The 19,860-nt window shown below is 37.8% G+C and overlaps 1 protein-coding gene and 1 long non-coding RNA gene across 10 annotated transcripts in view; one reads left to right on the top strand and one right to left on the bottom strand.

The window, feature by feature from the left end:
• synj1 (synaptojanin 1) overlaps nucleotides 1-19,860 on the bottom strand; it is a 101,146-nt gene that overhangs the window by 6,540 nt on the left and 74,746 nt on the right. For 5 of the 9 annotated variants that reach the window (XM_048540955.2, XM_048540957.2, XM_048540956.2 and 2 more), the window contains 8 exons: nucleotides 17,071-17,233; nucleotides 16,233-16,448; nucleotides 15,207-15,341; nucleotides 11,655-11,693; nucleotides 9,054-9,101; nucleotides 8,229-8,299; nucleotides 7,974-8,085; nucleotides 3,480-3,709 (listed from right to left, as the gene is read on the bottom strand). In XM_048540955.2, coding sequence (XP_048396912.1) covers nucleotides 3,480-3,709; nucleotides 7,974-8,085; nucleotides 8,229-8,299; nucleotides 9,054-9,101; nucleotides 11,655-11,693; nucleotides 15,207-15,341; nucleotides 16,233-16,448; nucleotides 17,071-17,233 — 1,014 coding nt within the window. Of the gene's footprint in view, nucleotides 1-755; nucleotides 780-3,479; nucleotides 3,710-7,973; nucleotides 8,086-8,228; nucleotides 8,300-9,053; nucleotides 9,102-11,654; nucleotides 11,694-15,206; nucleotides 15,342-16,232; nucleotides 16,449-17,070; nucleotides 17,234-19,860 lie in introns of all 9 variants that reach the window. The other 4 variants (XM_048540960.1, XM_048540961.1, XM_048540958.2 and 1 more) reach the window with 4 other exon arrangements.
• Nucleotides 1-19,860, top strand: part of LOC125457148 (uncharacterized) — an 83,826-nt gene that overhangs the window by 15,641 nt on the left and 48,325 nt on the right. The window contains exons 2-3 of the long non-coding RNA XR_007248563.2: nucleotides 8,220-8,312; nucleotides 9,072-9,203. This is a non-coding gene — a long non-coding RNA (uncharacterized LOC125457148). The remainder of the gene's footprint in view (nucleotides 1-8,219; nucleotides 8,313-9,071; nucleotides 9,204-19,860) is intronic.

Genomic DNA, 19,860 nt, shown 5'->3' with positions numbered 1-19,860 from the left:
ATAAAAAGTACTATTTAAAGACATCAGATTTGGTGTCCTTGATCAACTTTGTACTCAAGTTATTAGTAAAAATGATTTCCAGACAAGAATAACACAGTTGAGAAGCAATCAAGTGGGAGCCATGGACAATTTCGAAACATTTTTGATGAGAGGGCCAGAATACTATACACCGGTCAGTACAGTATCCTTGTATGTGTCCTATCTTTCAGGATGGATGCAAGGATCAATAAAGAAAAAGTAATTGTACAATAAAAGATTATTTTTGAAATCATTATTTGGCGAGCAATGCAGCTTAAAAAATCTTGAAGTTGTGGACATAGATAAGCTTAGAGTTCGGGGGCATGATATGATATCATTTCATTAAGGAGAAAGAATAACTGATTTATTGTTAACATATCTAAAAAAAAGTATGTGGGAATTGTTAACCAGGGAGATATTTCAACCAAGCTTCAACTTCAATAACTCTAAAACATGAGTAGCAATACACCACTTTTCTTGCTCCTGGAAAAAGGTTTATAAATCATTTCCACAGCCAAATGTAAACTCAATAAAATGACTTTTATAATTAGGTGCAACATACACAATGAGTAAAATAAAATTTAAAAGACATGGTAATTACTTTGCAAAATGAGGAAAAGTATTTTACAAGACTGACAAAAATTGCTGATGTATAATACTTTTAAGTGTATACATCAAAGTAGTGAAATAAAATGAGTTATTGGAATTACATAGAAAATTGTAAATTAATTCAATACCTTTCACCCTGATGGTTGTTCCTGCTTGTGAGAAAGACACAGTAAACATGAGAAAAGAGAAAAGCAATAAATAGAAAAATTTCTTTTTTTAAATCGGACAGCACGGTTGCTAACACTAGTCATGTTTCCTTTCGTTAAATTTTTCCAAATGTTGAATATTTAGAACATAGACCAGAGTGGATCCTTATTCAAGGTTACTGTGGTGCACATTAAGTACAAATGTTGAAAAGATGAAATTAATATATTTTATATTATATTACAGGTAAAAAGGAAGTGATGCATTTTGATGTGAGAAATAAGCAGGCCACCTAAATCTTTGGAAGCACATTTAAATGGGATAAAGACACAGACAGTACAAATACCCATAGTACTAGTAGTACAGACTCACATTGTTACAGGTAGCTTCACAGGCTTACAAAGCTATACGTTAGTCAAGGGCTACAAATTGGGGAGAGGTAGAGAAGGTTGTGTTTTCACCTTTAGTGGAGTTCAAATTTAGGGATCATCAATATAGGTTATTCACTGAATTCAATAAGGAATTTAGAGAAATTTCTTTATCCAGAGAGTGGAATTAGCCACCACATGGAATGGTTATCAAGAATGAAAAAAACAATGTATTTATAAAGCACACGAAGAAAGGAGAAGGAAACACTGACAGGGTAATATTAAGTAAGGTACTGGCAATCTGCGTGCAACACACACACACAGGGCTAACTGTACTGTTACTACTGTTGTTGTTCTATCCCAGATTAACCAATTCAGGAAGAAAGCAAGTGTGAAGATTGGGCACAAACTAGTCCACGTTGCTCAGCTCAGAGTACGAAACTGCCCAATCATGAAGTTTTTAAAAAATATCACAATTGACCACCAAATGGGTTACATCAAGAACAACAGTACATGTAAATATCTATAATTTACTACATAGTGATTGCCCTGATCCATTAAAATTTTAATTAAAAAAGGTACAAGACAGTGGAGGAGAGGAACAGCCAATATTCTTTAACATAGCTGGACTATTAAAACGTGTTTAGGAGCAGGTTAGCTGCAATATGCCATAAGAAACCAAAGAATCAAAACAAAGGTGAAAGAAATAATATGGGAATATGAAGAAAAGTTTTACACCCTGGTGATAAATGTAAGGCATCCACTTTACCTGAAAGGTCAATGTTCAGTTCAACATCCTAAGGCCATGATTGCTACCTTCATTTTGTTTCCATAATCTGTGGATACTCTGGCTTCAGTTTCTTGTTTCTCTCATTTTTGCTTTTGGCCACTAGCTGTTCAATCGATCCTACTCACTCACTCACTTAATCTAGACTCCTATATAATTTAAACTCTAGTGTCCAGACCTTTCTTTTTGTTCTCTTACTTGAACCTGTTTGAAATTTAAACAGATTTCTAATTTCTGGCAGTTTTGATCTGACCTGCTGAATATTTTCATTCTTTTTAATGATTTTTATTTTTTTTTATATTTAAAATCTGTTGCTCCATCAGGAAGGTTGGCATATTTTAACCACAATGAATCCTCCAATCATAAGTATAATCAATTTGTTACCTGTATGTTACGCTAACTTTAGAACTAGTTTTTGTAAGTAATCTTGAAAATGCTGAAATATGGGTGAGAAACAGGTAATAACAAAGGTCGACAAAATAATAAGAAACATTTCTGATGAAGTTCAGAATCTAAAGGAGGGTCATAAATCCAAAATACTCCCCACATGTGTTACCTGGCCCAACATTTGCAGTATTTTGTTTTTGTAGTAGAATAATTGGCAGATGTTAAAAAAACAATTTTGGTGGGCCCAGCAGTATGCTAACAGAATAACCTGATTTTAATGACAATGTACAAGAATGGAACAAGCATAGATGAAACAGCAGTAAATACTTATTGATCTATTCTCATTGTGCCTCTGCCCACCACCAGTTAAACTCCCAGATATTTTGAAGAGGTCAAACATGTTTGCATGAACCCAATGTTAATACTTTGGTCCCTCAGTTGAATAATTGGAGCCTAAGTGTTTTTAACCATGAAGAGAGTAGGTTGCACAGAGAGCCAGGCCAGCCAGTGAAGCAGCGTAAAGAGTATAGAAGAGGTCCAAAAGAAGATTACCATTTGAGTTTTCTGGAGATTATCTTAAGGAATAAGAGGAACCTAAGTGCTCTTCCAATCTTGACCAAATCTTGGACCTCCCCTGCCCAAGGTGGATCATCCCAACCTACCACTACTATTTCAGTTAGAGCTGGGAGTTTCAGGTGTCCAGTGGATAGGCCAATATCCTGTTCAAGTCAACAATCTAGTTTTTATTTTTCAGTTTGAAGTGTGCAGAGTGTAATTGGCAAGTGAGGCCCAGATACCAAAACAGATGTCTCTCTCACCAGCGCCATCAAGCACACTTCCCACTCAAGCTGACTCTGGGACTACACATGGTTCTGGTAACTTGGATACAGTGGAGACTAGAAGGGAAAATATCATAGCCTTTCCTTCAATTTGAACACTTGCATACGAAGGTACATGTTCTGTTCACTCAGTTAGTTCACAGGAAGTAGGACACTTAGTTCGTTGGCTTTTCAGTTCATGTTGTATTAATTATACAGTATCACAGACATTTTATAAAATGGTTCCAAAGTGCATGCAGGAATGTTCTAAGCAAATCTGTTTTTCAGTTACACATTTTTATGTATAGACAAAAGCACTGTTATTTAACAGATGCCACTGCTATTTACCTGCTCTGCAGCGACAGGTTCTACTGGCAGGTTCTGGGCAGATTTGCTGCGAGGTGGAGCCTGAGGTGCTAGGTGATCTAAGCCAAGAGAAGGGGGTGGAGTCTGAGAAATAGGTTTCAAACCAGCGGGTTTAAGAGGCTCCTGTAGCTTCTGTGAACCTAATGGGGGAGGTTGCAGTGGAAGTGGAGTAGCAATTTTTGGCTTGAGTGGTTCTGGCAAGAGCAATGGTCCTGAAAGACAGACAGAATGTAGTTAGATAACATTCATTCAAAACTTCAAACAGAGCTTAAATTTCCTGTGCACTTCCAACTTTGCAAATGAAGAAGTTTCTTAATTTTAATGTTTTTATTGCATCCTTGCGCCACTTAGTTGTGGAGGATGACCTGCTTCAGTCTCACAGCGGTAAGACAACCGTCCCAGATGAAGAGGACAGCAGAAGGGGTGCACAGAATTTCCAGCTACCACTGGTGAAATGTCAGTTGGACTCGGAGTCAACTGGTTTCCACTAGCTGTAGGATATTTTGCTGGTGACAAGCTGTTCCATTTATGTTATTAGCTGATAGAATTAAAGAGAGTCATGAGATACAAGTAACCTCTCAGAATATTCAGCAGAAAATATTTAGGAAACGATAAATTGGTATTTATTCTTCATGGAGTTCTTGCTTGAATTATTGTAATCACCAAACACTAAGATCAGGCTGCCATTTACAACTAAAGCAAATTTTAGTCAGAATTTTTACAATTTTCATCTTGCACTTTACATTCAACAACATTTGTGGTTATTGACCTGAAGGATACAAGAAGGTACAAAAATGCAATCAAGAGCTACAGACGTGATCTCATTTAAATGATTATCTGGACAATCCACGTGTGGTGCTTTGTTATTATGAAGTGTCTATCAGGGAATTTATTATTAAATGGAGGCAGCGATAGGCTCATGGTATTTTATTTTAATTCACTCATGGGATATTGACATCATTGGCTGGGCCAGAATTTATTGATTCGCTGTCTTTTTGAACCACCACAATCCGTGAGAGATGTGGTAGATCCACGATGTTATTCAGGAAGAAGTTCCAGAATTTTGACCTAGTGACAGTGTCCCTTCAATGTTGTTCCATTTCAGACAGTGAGTGGCTTGGAGGGGAACTTGCAGATAGTGAAGTTCTCACATATCTGTTGCCCTTGTACTTCTAGCTGGTAATGGTCATGCGTTTGGAAGATGCTATCTAAGGATCTTTCGTGAATTTCTGCAGTGTATTTCGTAGATAGTACACACCACTACTTCTGAGCATTAGTGGAGTGACTGAACTTTTGTTGATATGGTGTCAAGCTTCTTGAATGTTGTTGGAGCAACACTCATCCAGTCAAGTGGGCATTATTCCATCATATTCCTGACTTGTGACTTGTAGATGGCTTTGAAGAGTCAGAAGATGAATTACTCACTGCAGTGTTCCTAGCCTCTTAACTGGTCTTGTAGCCACTCTAATTTACGTGGCTAGTCCAGTTGAGTTTCTGGTCAGTGGTGATCCCCAGCAAGATAGTATGGGATTCAGTGACGGTAACATCATTGAATGTCAAAGGCTGTGGTTCGATTGCCTTTTTTGGAGGAGAGGGTCTGATATTGTGTAGCGCAAATGTTATTTGTCACTTTTCAGCCCAAGCTTGGATCTTGTCCATGACGTTTTGCATTTATACATGGGCTGCTTCTGAGGAGCTGTGAATGATGTTGAACATTCTACAATCATCAGTGAACATCCTCTACAAATGCAGAGTTTTCTTCGATTCCCACTGTCTCCAGTTTTGCTAGGGCTCCCTAATGCCACAAATGTGGCTTGGAATGACAAGGGCAGTTACTCTCACCTCATCTCTAGAATTTAGCTCTTTGATCCATGATTGAACCAAGGCTGTAATGAGGTTGTGCACTGGATCTCCCTGGCAGAATCCAAACTGGGCACCACTGAGCAGGTTATTCATGACCATGTGCTGCCTGAAACACTTTAATGACAAATTCTACTACTTTACTGATGATTGAGAATAGACTGATGGGGTAGTAACTGGCTGGATTAGATTTGCCCTGCTTCATGCATACAGGACTTAATGAAAAATTGTCTGCATTGTTGGATAAGTGCCGACGTTGCAGCTGTACAGGGTCAGCTTGGTTAGAAGTATGCAAGTTCTGAAGCACACATCTTCATTACTACTGCTGGAACACTGTCAGGGCACCAGCCTTTGCAGTATCCTGTGCCTCCAACCATTTTTTGATATTCCACCGAGTGAATCAAATTGGCTGAAGATTGACATCTGCGATATTGTGAAACACTAAGAGAAGACAGAGATCATTCACTCAGTACATCTGGCTGAAGACTGTGTGAATGCTTAGGCCTTATTTTCTGCACAGATGTGCTGGGCTCTCTCATAATGAGAATACAGGGTGTTAATAGCCCAGCAATTATACCACTAGGCCATCATCTCCTTCTATCGCTGAACTACTAATCCAGAGACCCAGGTAATACTTTGGGGTAACACAGTGTGAATCTGGAGGAATACAGCAGGTCAGGCAACAGGTGTAGGAAAGTTGACATTTTGGTGCAGATAGTAGAATTTTAATTCAATAAATATCTAGAATTAGGTGTGAAACGATGACGACGGAATGATTCACAGTAGTCGAAAATACCTATCAGGCTCACTAATGTTCATTAGGAAAGCAAACCAACTTCCTTACCTGGTCTGGCCTACATGTAATTCCAGACTCTCAACAAATGTTGACAACTCTCAACTGTCCTGTGGACAATAAATGCTGGCTTGGCCAGCAACACCCACAGCCAGCAAAATGTATTAAGACTCTAGAACTCTTTACAACGATAACTAATTTCTTTGGTCAAGGTGAAGTGGTTAGTATTCAGGAAGGGGGATAAAGTTGACTGAGTTGCCAAAATGGCGAGTACAATCATAATGGAATTGTGCACGAATCATAGAAGGTTAGTATGTTGGAAAATCAGGTAACCATGCAAAAAGCTACCACAATGTCATAATTTATTGCAGGGGAAATCAAATGCAAAAGTATGGAAGTCATACAGGGCATTAGTGAGACTTCAAGTGGAGTACTGTATACAGTACTGGTCACTGTACCTAAGGAAGTCTGTTAAGGGCAATAAACAATAGCCAGCTAGTGACATCCATGTCCCAATGTGTCAGAAGAAGTTCAGACAAGTTTAATTGGACAGATTCCCTGAATTAGTTGGTTGTCTTATGAGAAAAGGCTAGACAGGCTAGGCCTGCATCCTCTGCAGCTTAGAAAAGTCAGAGGTGACAAGTGAAAACTAAGATCCTGATGGGACTCGAACAGGTCAATGTCAAAAGTATGTTTCCTCTTGCTGAGTATCGCGAATTAAGGTTCGTACTTCAAAAATAAGGGAACATGTATTTAAAAAAAAAGAGATGAGGAAACTTTTATTTTGTCAGAGGGTTAAGTCTTTAGAATTTCCTTCCTCAAAAGGCACTAGATGCAGAATCTTTAAACATTTTTAAGGCAGGGGTAAATAGATTCACGGTTACCAATGAGGTGATAGATTATGGGACATGTAGGAATGTAGAGTTGAATTCAAAATTAGATCAGTGATCTTATTGAATGGTGGAGCAGGCCAAAGAACCTAGTGGCCTACTCTTGCTCCTTGATCACATGTTTGTAACAGGTACTCAATAACAAACAACCATTATGTCCAGTAACAAAGCAGCACAGACAAGAAATCAAAGTTTGTGCTCAGTTCCTATGCTATTGATTGATTTTTCTCCAACTGCTTGGTTGGGCTGCAACAGACTTGACAAATACCTGACATTATGTCTGAATGTCAACTGAGCTTCAGACTTCACGTCTTGCCCATCTCTTCTCTTTCATTAATTCCTCTATCCCTGGAATCTTCTGATTACCTCAAACCTCAATTTTTAAACTACCCTTCTTAATAGTAATCAATTTTCAACAAACTCCAATTGGTCCAACATTTTGCCTGCATGCGGTACTATATTCGTTATGCTTACTTATCACTCATTCTAACCCTCTCTTTACAACCTCCTCAGCCTCATAATTCCTCCCAAATCCTTTAGTTATCAGACTATGGCTATTTGTTTATTTTCTCCTCACTCTGCTTTCAGCCCTGGATTTGTCTTTGGCCATATCTTCTGGATATCATTAAATTCCTGCAGTCTTCTATTTCCATCTTGAAAGCCTATGCCAAACTGATCTTTTTGAGCATAATTTTGGTCATCCCACCTGATTCTGGACATCAAGCTATAATTGTTCTGTGCCTCTCTCCCTCCACCCCACAATCTGCCACCTCAGTAAAGTGTCTTGAGCAATTTTCTAAGTTAAAGGCACTATACTAATGTAAATTGTTATTGTTACATAACTTTAAAGTAGCAGTGATGAAGCAACTGGAAATACAGCCATTATGAATACTCTGGAAACTGTTTTCCTTTAAGACAATCAATAATACTAACCTTTTAACAGTTCCGGAGGTTTGCTTTGAGGTTCCGACTGCTGTGCTCCTATAGGTAGCTTGATCGGTACATTTGCTGGTGCACTAATAACCCCAGCACGTGGCGGTATGCTCTAATGAAAGACAACTGATACGTAACTAAGAGCTTTAAATTATTTGAACCATGTTACAATTACAAAAATATCAATTAATTTCTCCCCTCTGGTTAAGTTGAATGCACAACAGTATTGTATATTTGTTTTTGCAGCGAACATACCGGTCTAGATGCAACACCGGTTCCAGTACTAGCTGAATTCATGGTTGCTTGTGGAGGTGGCTGGAGACGGCCTGTAGAGAAAAAGTAAGTATTAGATGGTATCAAATCACTTGTCAGTTTAGAACTAATGGCATCTTTGAAATTTGCCAATCTGATCAGGTTTGCTAGACATGATGCTTAAATTTTAAGTGTAACGAAGCTTATACAACGTATTAAATTATTGTGCTTCAGTCCACTGTTTTTGAATCTTAGTTTTCTCAATATTGTAGTCAAACAAGAACACTACTTCCGGCAATCTTAGTCAACTGCCATGTTGTCAGCGATTCACAGCACATGCTCACAGCGATTCATAGCATTATCTAGTGGATTTACTAAGAACCGACTAAAAAGCTGCAGGAGAGAGAGAAAAATGGAGTCCTAGCTAGAGACTGAGGCTAGAGGCTGAGTCAACAAGAACAAAAAGGGAAAGCACAGGAAGCACAAAGAAAGAGACTAAAAGTAGATTCATGCATCTATGGCACGACAGCCTATCACAATCTTTGACTATTACATTTCAAATGACCTTTCAGAAATTATGTGAATATACAATTTCTGTACCTGTAGTAATATGTTCTACTTTCATGAACAGACTGCAAAGATTCCATTCAAATGAGGGTGAAACTTCACTAACACAAATCACAAAGTCCCACATACAAATGAAGTCAATATCAAGCTTTATGCATGCAAGAATTAATTATTTCTAATAGATACTTCTAACGAACTTAAATATTTCCTTCATTGAGTTCTAACACATTAAAACTTATGTTGTATCACGAACAAAGTTACCTTCCATTTCCTTTCTAGCTAACCCTGGACTGACAGGTGCCCCTGGACCTTATGGGGAGAAAAAAAAAAGGAAAATATGTCTACAAAGAAACTATTACAACAGACATACCAAGGGCAGAAAACAGAAAAGTAAATCAAGTCAAAACACAGGTAACAATCAAAATCACATAGCATCAAGATTATTATTTATTTTTTGTATCACTGAAAAAAGACATTTGAAGCTATTTTGCAAGAATATAAATTGAATGAGAAGAATGACATCTTACCCTAAAGATATCTCAAAAGATTCAGCAACAGGTGAAGCCGTTTCAGGCTGCTACTAGGTGGCAGCAACATGCGGCACCTGGGGTGCACTGATAGCATTCCTACCTCTGATCGAGGGGGTCTGGCTTCAAGACACACCTGCTCCAGAGGGTGCGTAGTAACATCTCTGAATATGTTGATTACAACATAACTGCAGCAGCAACATGAGTGGTGTTCACTAGTCAAAAAGATGTGCTGCCTATTGCAAAAAGGTAATATGATGTATGAAATTCAGTGCTGGTGTGATGCCACATATGTAGGCCAGAAATGCCAATGACAAGTGGATCACATCAAACAGCATGTTCTACAACAAGCAAATGTACTGACCTTACCAAACTAGCCTACATTTGCAAAACTTGCGATAGTGTTTATCAATAGATGACATGATTCTGCAATTGGAGAATATTTGCTGGATTACTCGGCGTGCAAAAAATTACACTGACAACCAATTTAGGATTATCAGTCGTGCTTGGTTGACATGCTTGCATGTACAGCAAAGTCTTATATAGTAATACACAAGTCCCTTTAATTTGCAGACCGAAAGATGAACATACACTATGTCAGTTTCAACTCAAGGAAATAGGTGATAGCCATTCACTAATTCATTTCATGAGGCAAATGCACTGTTCAGAGTCTGGTTGTTAACTATCAATCAGCAATAATGGGTTAGTTCTCCATGTCAACACCTCTACCAATTACAGCCCACTCACGAACAAACAAGTACTCTCCTCTCATCTCATGCAATGTACTAAGATAACACGGTGTAAAGCTGGATGAACACAGCAGGACAAGCAGCATCAGAAGAGCAGGAAAGTTTGACATTTTGGGTCGAGACCCTGCTTCATCGGAAGTTCCTAATATCTCATGCAATGTACTGTTGGTTTACCCTTGAATTTAAATCCTTGCAAATTCCTGATGAGTGCAAAACAAAAAGCTTCAACAAAACTTAACTTTTTTTAAAGCAATACTCAAATTCTGTGCTACAAAACTATTATTTAATTTACATTTCAAAAAAAGCAGCAGCACACTGAAACAAAACGGTACTTGTCGAAGACGAAGATAGCATATATCACACTGAGTAATACTCTATGTGTTGAGTTACGAGAACTGACCAGAGTGGGGAAACAATATTTTGTGCATTACACTATTAATGCTTCAAAAGTATTGCGATAGTCTTATTAATTTTGAGATTGTGCTTGTAATTGCTGCCTCATTATGTAGGCTGCAATCTTTTAACAAAAGACTGCCAAACAAAAGGAACATGTAACATGAAGATGGAATTTTTAGAATAGTTCCTGAAGTAAGTTTTTGAACTATCAGATTTCATATTTGAAATGGCATTCCAATATAACAATTAAAAACAGTGATTAAAAGAAAGGTAAACTACTTTTGGTTATTGAGTCTTGTTTCCACTTTTATTTTGCTTCTGATCAATATTAAAGTTCTGATTATCTTAATCAGTGAATTATTTTAATTGGAAACTGAAATTGCAAATTTACTGCTTGAGAGATAAATCTCTCATCCATTAGTAGGTAAGGCCTTTTTATACATGCAAAGTCCAAGCAATGTGTTAAAAGTCACAATGTAAAAAATACCATTCTCTGGTTGTGATCAATTATTCCTTCACAAGACTGCTCTTATTTCTGGTGCAGCAATGAGATAATTAAACTGTGGATATTAACTGAGGACAGCAAATATAAAATAAATCAGACTGTAAAACGCAGTTATTGACTGCATTGCAAATTTTATGTAAAGCTTAAAAGTGAATGTCTATCACCTGTGTTGAGATGGTGAGTTTATCTAATCATGCGCTGAAAGTGTCAATCTTTCCCACAGAAATTCAAAAGAAGAGGGCAAGTCACACCCACATAATGTCTTCCTGTTAACACAAACTCATTAGTTAGTCCTTCTTGAACTGGGCATTGAGGCAGCAATGGCCACCATGGAACTCTGACCAAGTTATAGCAGCTCTACTACTATGCTCCCATTCCAACAGTCCTTACTGAAAATATCCAAGCCTGGAAATGTGGTCACAGAGGGAAAGCAATTGAGAAGTACATTACAACAGCTAGAGTTGAAAATGTTTTGGGATCTTCAGAGACAAAATCCAAAATTAAAGTAACAATTCAAAACCCAAAATTAAATAACAATTCTATTATATTTAATTAAAGCTACCTATTTTCTTAAAGGACAGAAGAAACCATTCCAATAGCATGCAGAATAATTTAAAGGCAGAAATATTTTAATTATAAGCCAGCATTTAGTGAAATCTATCATCTCTTAAGGTTTTATTTTTACCTCTGAACTCTTTCCTAGTTGGTGCAGGACTTCTAGCTCCTTAGTGAAGCATGAGGATGATAGTGAAGAGGACGTTAGTCATTGTAAAGCATGCACAAGCTTAGTGTTAATAGACAGTTTTAAATATTTAGTGTCACATTCTTGTCTACAGGCCACATAATTAAATAGAATATCTGAAAAGCCTCAACTTACTGACCACACAAATTCCAAAGGCGAAATAACAAATTGAAGAAAATTATTTACTTTAAGATTTGTAAGCTAGCTTTCTTCCCCTAAAAATTCCAAAAGATGTATCAAACCTTTCATTGTAAGTCATTTAAAAATTTGCAGCATCCACCTCAGCTGATCAAGTCATCTTGGTTCTTTTATATATACTGTGCCTAGACTAAGATTAGTGATTTGCTGCTTAAACATTCAATGTCCGTCTTTTTCACATACAGCTTTGACTATTCCAACATACTGAGTTCACTCCCACCTTTTACCCCTTAAATTTGTTATCGGAAACTGCTCAAGCTGCAAAATAGTGTGAATGCTGGAAATCTGGAATAAAACAAAGTGCAGGAAAAGCTTATCAGATCTAGCAACATCTGTGAAGAGAGAAACAAAGTTAATATTGAATCCGAGGACTCTTCTTCTGCTCCCAAAGTCATCAATGTATCCAATATTAACTGTTTCTCTCTCCACAAATGCTGCCAGACCTGCTAAGATTTTCCAGCAACTTCTGATTTTGTTTCTGGTCATCCATGTCTGTGGACTCTTTGAAGTCAAAGGCTTGGAGTGAATATAGACATGAGGCGTGTGGCCTGTCTTGCGATTATCAAGGGTATAAAAGGGGTCTGTAGGGCAGCAGTTGGACTGTCAAGTTGGTCAGTCAAGCAGGCGGTTATAGTAGAGGCATTAGTGATGCTAGGAACACACATGGTGATCAAGAATCTCTGGGTGTATCTGGGGAGGGGTAGAGATGGGGAACAGCACTGGAGGCTGTAGAAAGCTAAAAGAAATCGTTATTGGAACTGACCATGACTGTGGCTTCCATAGAGAACAAAGGAGGGTGTCATTAAGGTGGAATGTCAGGTCACAGGAGGCGATTTCCAGCATTTGCAGATTCTTTTTGGTTTATCAAAAGTCTCATCCTGTTATCAAATACCTTCATGCCCTTGTGTTTTCCTGTGTATAATATCCTCCAGCCCATGATTCTTCCAGTTATCTGCAAGCTTCAATTGTGGCTCTAAAGCTCAAAAGCACTGAAATAAGCTTCCTGATGATTTTCCTCTTTCTATTTCTCTCTTATGGTCATCTGTCAATATCTCACGTCACTCTGTATAATGGCTTACTGCCTTAAAATGCTCCAGGAAAACGCCTCGAGACATTTTCATTACAGACGCTGTATAGATATTTGTTAGTATTCTATCAGAGAAGACTTCAAAAATTTTCAAATAGAAAATTACTCAAATGAATGCAGCATGCCAACAAGGTGATTAACAAACAGGATAAGGAGACATATTTTGATTATGATACACATGGATTATATATTATTGTCAATAATATGATTAGCAGCAACATTTACAGCAGTATCATAACATCTAGAAACCATAAGGAAATGGTGTTGCCTTTGTGTGCAGAGCATCTATCACAATTGTGATATTATCTTTTGACTTTTTGTCAGTGATCCTATTTTCCATCATTACCAAACTGTACACATTTATGCAGTGTATACATATTCTAAAATGAACACTTACTCCTCATTCTGTTCTTAAAAGCGGTGATAAACATTTTCTCTTAAATAGAAGGTGAAGGTATCTCATCAACAAGTCTCAATGGCAAGATGGGCTTGCATTGCTCCCCCACCCATTCAGTGTCACAGAATGACTGTAACACTCAATAAGAAAATAATTTCAACAGCAAGAGGTAAACCCCTTTCACAAGATTATTTTCATTTCACTACATAATGTTTTGGTTTTGAAAATCAAAGATAATTATCTTATTGATTTCGGCTTTCGAAGCTGCATGGCACATTAGGGCTGATTATTTGGTGATGTAAAGAAATAGAAGGATCATCTTTGGTTTTTTTTTGCAACTACGGAAAATATTACTAAATTTCTGACGTTTTTAGTTGGTGATTTTTATAGCTTGATCCTTTTATATGTAGGAGGATTTTTTTGTTTAGCAGATGTGATGGATTATCTCCTTTGTCGCAGTTGTCAAAGATAGCAGCCAATACTTCAGAATTTCAGCACATTAACTCAATATTACATTTGTTTGAATCTAATTTATATTAAGAATAGATCTTTTATGTCACAGTAAATACAAAGTTCAGAGCTCCTGATGTCCTGTTGTCACTTAAATCTGGCATTCAATTGACTACTTACTGAAGTAGTACATGATTGATTTAGATGCATGACACACTTCGATGCTAAAAGATGCAAGCTTTACAAGTAGAATGGATTATTATAGTTTCCCATCATTTTGGCTGTTCTTTCATTTGCAAAATCAGCTATTCCCACTTACATATGCAATATGATTTTTGTTCACCACCATGCCCCATACCCACAAATAATTAGCAATATCTTAAGATTCAAGTACTTTAATTGTGTAACAGCACTCAAGTCTCAGAGTAAGAAGATTGTGCATCAAGCTGAACTACAGAGGTGGTCGCACAAGCCAGGCCGATATTCCAGCAGAATACTGAAGTGTTGCATTGTCAGAAGTACTATTTTTCAGATGAGACCTTACGTTGACTCTGTTTGATCTTTCAGGTAGGAGTAAAAGATCACATCCAACTAATTAAATAACAAATGAATTCTACTGCCTGCATTAGAACAATTCCAATTACAATCTATTAAAACTATTTAACTGGCATCACAATTACTTTAAAGCCTGAAGACATGAAAGGTTATATGTAGGATTCCGAAGCAAAATTTGGCTACTTGACACAGGAAAGCTACTCCAATCTTGAAGGAGTTAACTCAATAAATTTCCAACCAGTAAACAAATTAATTTTAAAACCCTCCTTCCAAAAGAAGGCTTTCTGATCAGTATTCCAATATCCCCTTGTGCTTATCTAGAATTTGTGCAAGTCAAAGCCACCATGGGGAACCTAAAAACAATTAGTATTTAATCTCCACTTTTCCAAATAAAACGCTTTTGTTATCTGCCATATTTTGCTCATTTCCATGCAAATGGTATTGCTGCAATGTATACGCAGCACAGAAGTGGGGATTTTTGATTACTTTTCAATATTTGTTACAAACAGAGCAGGTGATGCAAGATAATGACTACTCCACTGCAGGTGTAACAATTTAGGACCAGTAAAGCTAACTTTGGAGTGCATTTTAAATCAAAGAGTATCACACTAACATTCGCAAAAGATCCATGTTCTATGCAGAACTTTGCATGGAAAATCCAAGGCTATTCACAGGCCCATAACATTCTTTTGTTGTATTAGTAATTTTCTTCTCTGCAATGCTCAATTCAAATATTCCACTAAATTGTCTTACATCAAATTTACTTTGTTTAAACTTCCAAATACTAAAGGATAAAGCTGTCATCTACCTGACGGAGGTGGTGGCCTTTGTGGTGGAGCAGGTCTTGAAGGAGGTACTGCAGGACGTGGAGGTGGTGGCCGCTTTGGTTCTAGGGTTTGACTACTTTCCTTGTGTGCTGATACTTGCTGGAACTCTGAAGCATCTGATTTCAAAAAGAAATTAAGATAGCATGTCCAAACTTGTTGAAGAGAACGTCACAGCAGACAATGCAGTGAGTCAAATGGCACATAATAAATAATTAAGCCCATCACAGGAGACATCAAATATGACTAAACTTTGTAGTATTGACATTCTTTGGTTTGCGTTTTAACTCATTCACAAGTATAGACCAGCATTTATTGCCTGCTCCTAATTTTCGAGCAGTCCACACATTGTTGTGGGTCTGGAGTCACACAAGCCAGACGGAGCAAGGACAACAGTTTTCTTCCCTGAAGGAAAGCAGTGAACCAGAGAGGTTTTCTCTGACAGTTGATAACAGTTTTATGGTCATCATTAATTTTTTTTAAAATTAAATTCAAATTGCACTATCTGCCATGGCAGGATTCAAAGTCAGGTCCCTAGAACACTACTTGCGTCACTGGATTCAGTCACGCGATAATCTCTCTAAGACTACCAATGGTGACGTCTAAAGTTTAGCAAACTGACTATACCATTAAAAATATTATTTTTATGTTTGCTAAAGTAACTCAGACTGACCAAATTGCATTTCATTATTTTACCATTGCATTTCATTATTTTAAACAAGCTACTGGACAAAGAAGCAGTATTTTTTTTCCCCACTCTGAATCATTTATTACGTTTAAACTTAATTTATCACTTTCTTGTGGATGATCTATAAAAAGGTATTTGCATTTAAAATATAAATTAATCTAATTTAAGAAAGCCTTCAAATGTTAGATGATGTACAAAGGCAGTCTTAAAAGTTTAAAATCACTTTAGAAATGCAGAAATTGCAACAAAATTTGATAGAGGTAGGCTGCCTGCATTCAACTAACGTTCTACATTTCTGTTTATATTCATTGAAAACCATTACTCTGTTGTGGTTGCTCCTGTTGAACTGTAGCAGTTCTGGAAGCTGCTCTGCTTGGTCTGCTAGGCAATGTTGGTAGAGGCATCTCTGGTATTGTGGGAGATGGACATGGACTTGTTCTCGGAGTTGAAGCAGGAGAGGTGCCTGAACCTGAACCAGACACAGGCTGCAAATGCTGAGGAATTTCATCTCCTTCAGCACTATAATCATCAACATCCCCTGTATTCAAATAGTATGAGATAGATACGAGAATTACAAATTTAAAACAATTGCTTTTAACTATATACCAAACCTTGTCCTTATTTCATTCAATGAGCTTGCATTATGAGCTTATCATTCACAGTAAAATTACTTGGTAAATTATTCACTTCTGTAATTTTAGATAATTTTAATGAACAATAAGATTCTACAATTAAAGTCGCACAGCATACCCAAACAATATTCACCAGTCAAGTAACATTTAAAAACACAAGATGTTGGAAATCACACCTGGGTCAGGCAACTTCCATGGACAGAAAGCAAGCTAACATTGAATCTAGATGACTCTTCATCAGTTTGCTTTCTCTCCATGGATGCTGCCTGATCCTCTGTGATCTCCAGCATTTCTTATTTTCACTACAGGGTTGAACATCTGCACTAATTGCTCCTTCATTTTAAAACAGTTTCACGTATAAAATGACATTAGAAGTATCAGTTGCATGTACTGCCAGCAATTTATTATTGTTCTCAAATAAGTCATTTGACAGATACGAATTGATTTAATGATGTAATCACAGTCAAAACATTTTTGCTGCAAGCATATACTGCAGGATCTGCAATATATACTAACTCTATAGCATACCTTCCATATCATAGTCAGCAGTAACTTCTGTATCTTCTCCAAGCAGTGTGGAACTAGTCGAGACAGGTAAACCAAGACCACTTCTTTCCAGACTCATCTCTTCCTCTAATTTACTGGTCCAATCTGGATTCTTAAGGCAAATGTGGAGTGTCCTTCCCAAAACCTGCAATGACATTTTATCCCCCCACCCCACGCAAAATCATTCAGTCAAGACATTTTTCAGTAATTTTGCAAAGGACCAACTAGTCACTTCAATCTGTCAGTACTCAGGCAAGATTCACTTGATTATGAATTCACAATTCTTCTGGGACTACACGAAAGTCCTGTGTTTATATAGAATCCCTTCATAGAGGTGTTTTTCCTAAGTCTTTAGTATTCTTTCCTTGTTGCTGTCTACCTTCACTTACTTCTTCTGCTTCTGTATTTTTATTTCTGCTGTTCTCTCCTTGCATCAAGTTCTGCATTTGTCTCTTACATTTCCTCCATGTCCACTTCTCCTCCACTGAACCTTGTTATTTCTCCTGTGGCTTTCCAGTTACTGCAAACAACTCATGTATTTTCTTACAGAACATCCATCAACAAAGATTTGAAAAGAAATATATTCTGAGGAGAAGCGCTAACAGGCTCCTCTAAACCCTGCACAGGTAGTCAGTCAGTGGACTTCACTCACTCTACCTGACAGTATGGTCCAGAAAGAGAAGGTCTTGGGGTCTGGAAATGGACCAGATGTTTGAACTTCATCACTAAAATTCCAAACATCGAATACTAAAGTCTAAACAATTATCACGGCTGACTGCAACAACATTTTTCAACTGGTTTACATAAGCTGTAATACTTTGAAGTGAAACAAAACAGGCAATCAAGTGCAAGAAGAGCTTTGAAACTTCAAACCAAGGTCCAGAATTTTACAGGTAACATGCAGAAATGACAGGTTTAGTACTCATATTCCATGAATTATTTGCATCAAATTGTAAGTAGATTCAGATTTTTCTTATTTCTTCTCTCATTTTCTATAAAACATTCATACTACATACAATTTGAATGATGAATGGTGACTGATTTATTTATTGTCACTTGCATTTCACAGTGAATAATACAGTAAAATACAGTGAAAAGCTTCAACAGTTACCAAAATCCAATGCCATTTTGGATAGTTTAAGAGTGGAAAGGATATAAGATATAACAGAATTCAGAGCTGGCCCACTTGCGCTGTATAATGGGATCTGAAGCCAAAACTTTCCAACTTATGGACAGGAGTCACTGAACCAAGGCTAACACCTAAAAGGCCTTCAACAATTTTGATGCAATAGCAAAGTTTGGAACCAGGAAGCTTACAGAAACCACCACAGACTGAGACTTCAGGGACCACATCTTCTGCACCTCCATTCTAAAACTAGTTCACAGTAAAGAATGTAAGATAAGCATCCTGAGAGCTGTGTTAAGCACATGAGAAAACCAGACAAAAGTTGCAACTGAGGCTACATAAATGCCAAACAACAAATGCAGTATGCGATAAATTAGAAAAAAAAAGTGATCCCACAACTAACAGGTCTGGTGAAAGTCATGGTAAGCAGGCTAGTAAGGAGTGACTGGGCTGAATCTCATGCTTTTCTTTATACTAAGTGTATGTTGTGTCAATTTTTGGACGGATACTCTGAATTCCAGTGAGCTTTCTCACCTTCGCATTGTCTCTTATCAAGCATGCCTTAACTACCTACTTCATCCCATGGTATCCATCACGTCTACTTTCTAGTCCTATTTAACCATGTACCATCCCCAGAACAATGCACCACTCAGTGGATAGCTCTGAGAAGACCAGCATTCCTTGCACTGACACCACCTTTAAAAGGCTGTGGTCCTCAAACACTAGCAAACTGCCATGGTTCCTCCTTGGTGATATAATTGTACAACAGTCACAAAAGCACGCTGGTCATAAGACACAGCCAGCATGACACTTACTTGCACATGCAACCCCATTCTCTCACCATTCCACAATTTACCTGTCCTTAGTTATATGCCGTCCACACACTATGTCCAAGTCAGCGCTACTCTACCGTCAAAGGCACCTAAACTTATCACTGTCCTGTAGGGGAACATCACATACCAATCAGACAAGTCCAAACATTAGCTTGAATTAACAGCCATTAAAAATTAACAGATGGAATGCGTAGAGGCTGCAATTTGTGCTCACAGTGCAAACCAAATGCTGGCGTGAGGCATAACTACTGTTTGGCATTCCAGGATGATCTTAAGACCATAAGAAATAGTAACAGGAGTAAGTCATTCAGTCTGTCGTGCCATCTTCTGTGCCCAGTTTGCATCTACTGGAACAGTGTGTCAAGTGCCTTGTAACACCCGGACAGTTGAGTTTCATCATTCACAAGGAAATTTCTCCAGCTCAATGTCCTCATCTTTCTCTCCAAATGACTGCTGTTACTGACTCCCCCTCGTACATCACATTGCATCATTGCCCGTTCCAAATGTGCAGAGCACAGCATACAAGAAAGGTGCAGCAGACCATCTTGATTATTCCAGATGCCCTACCCAAGTCTGATTTGAGCAGCATAACTACATCTTCAGCCCTGCCATCTGCTCCATCATGGCCCTGGTCACAGCACGTACATAAACTTGGTAAAATTGCTATGCCAACTGACTGACCAACACATTATATCAGAAGGGGAATGCTTGCTGTGGTCTGAATAAGTTCCCATTCCAGACTCCCATCAACCATGAAACTTGTCACTTGAAAAGCAGGACAGTCCATCATCATATAATGAAGTATTGTTTCCT

The sequence above is a fragment of the Stegostoma tigrinum genome, chromosome 12 (genome assembly GCF_030684315.1).
Source record: "Stegostoma tigrinum isolate sSteTig4 chromosome 12, sSteTig4.hap1, whole genome shotgun sequence".
Classification (NCBI taxonomy): Eukaryota; Metazoa; Chordata; class Chondrichthyes; order Orectolobiformes; family Stegostomatidae; genus Stegostoma; species Stegostoma tigrinum.
This window is presented reverse-complemented; position numbering and strand designations above follow the sequence as displayed.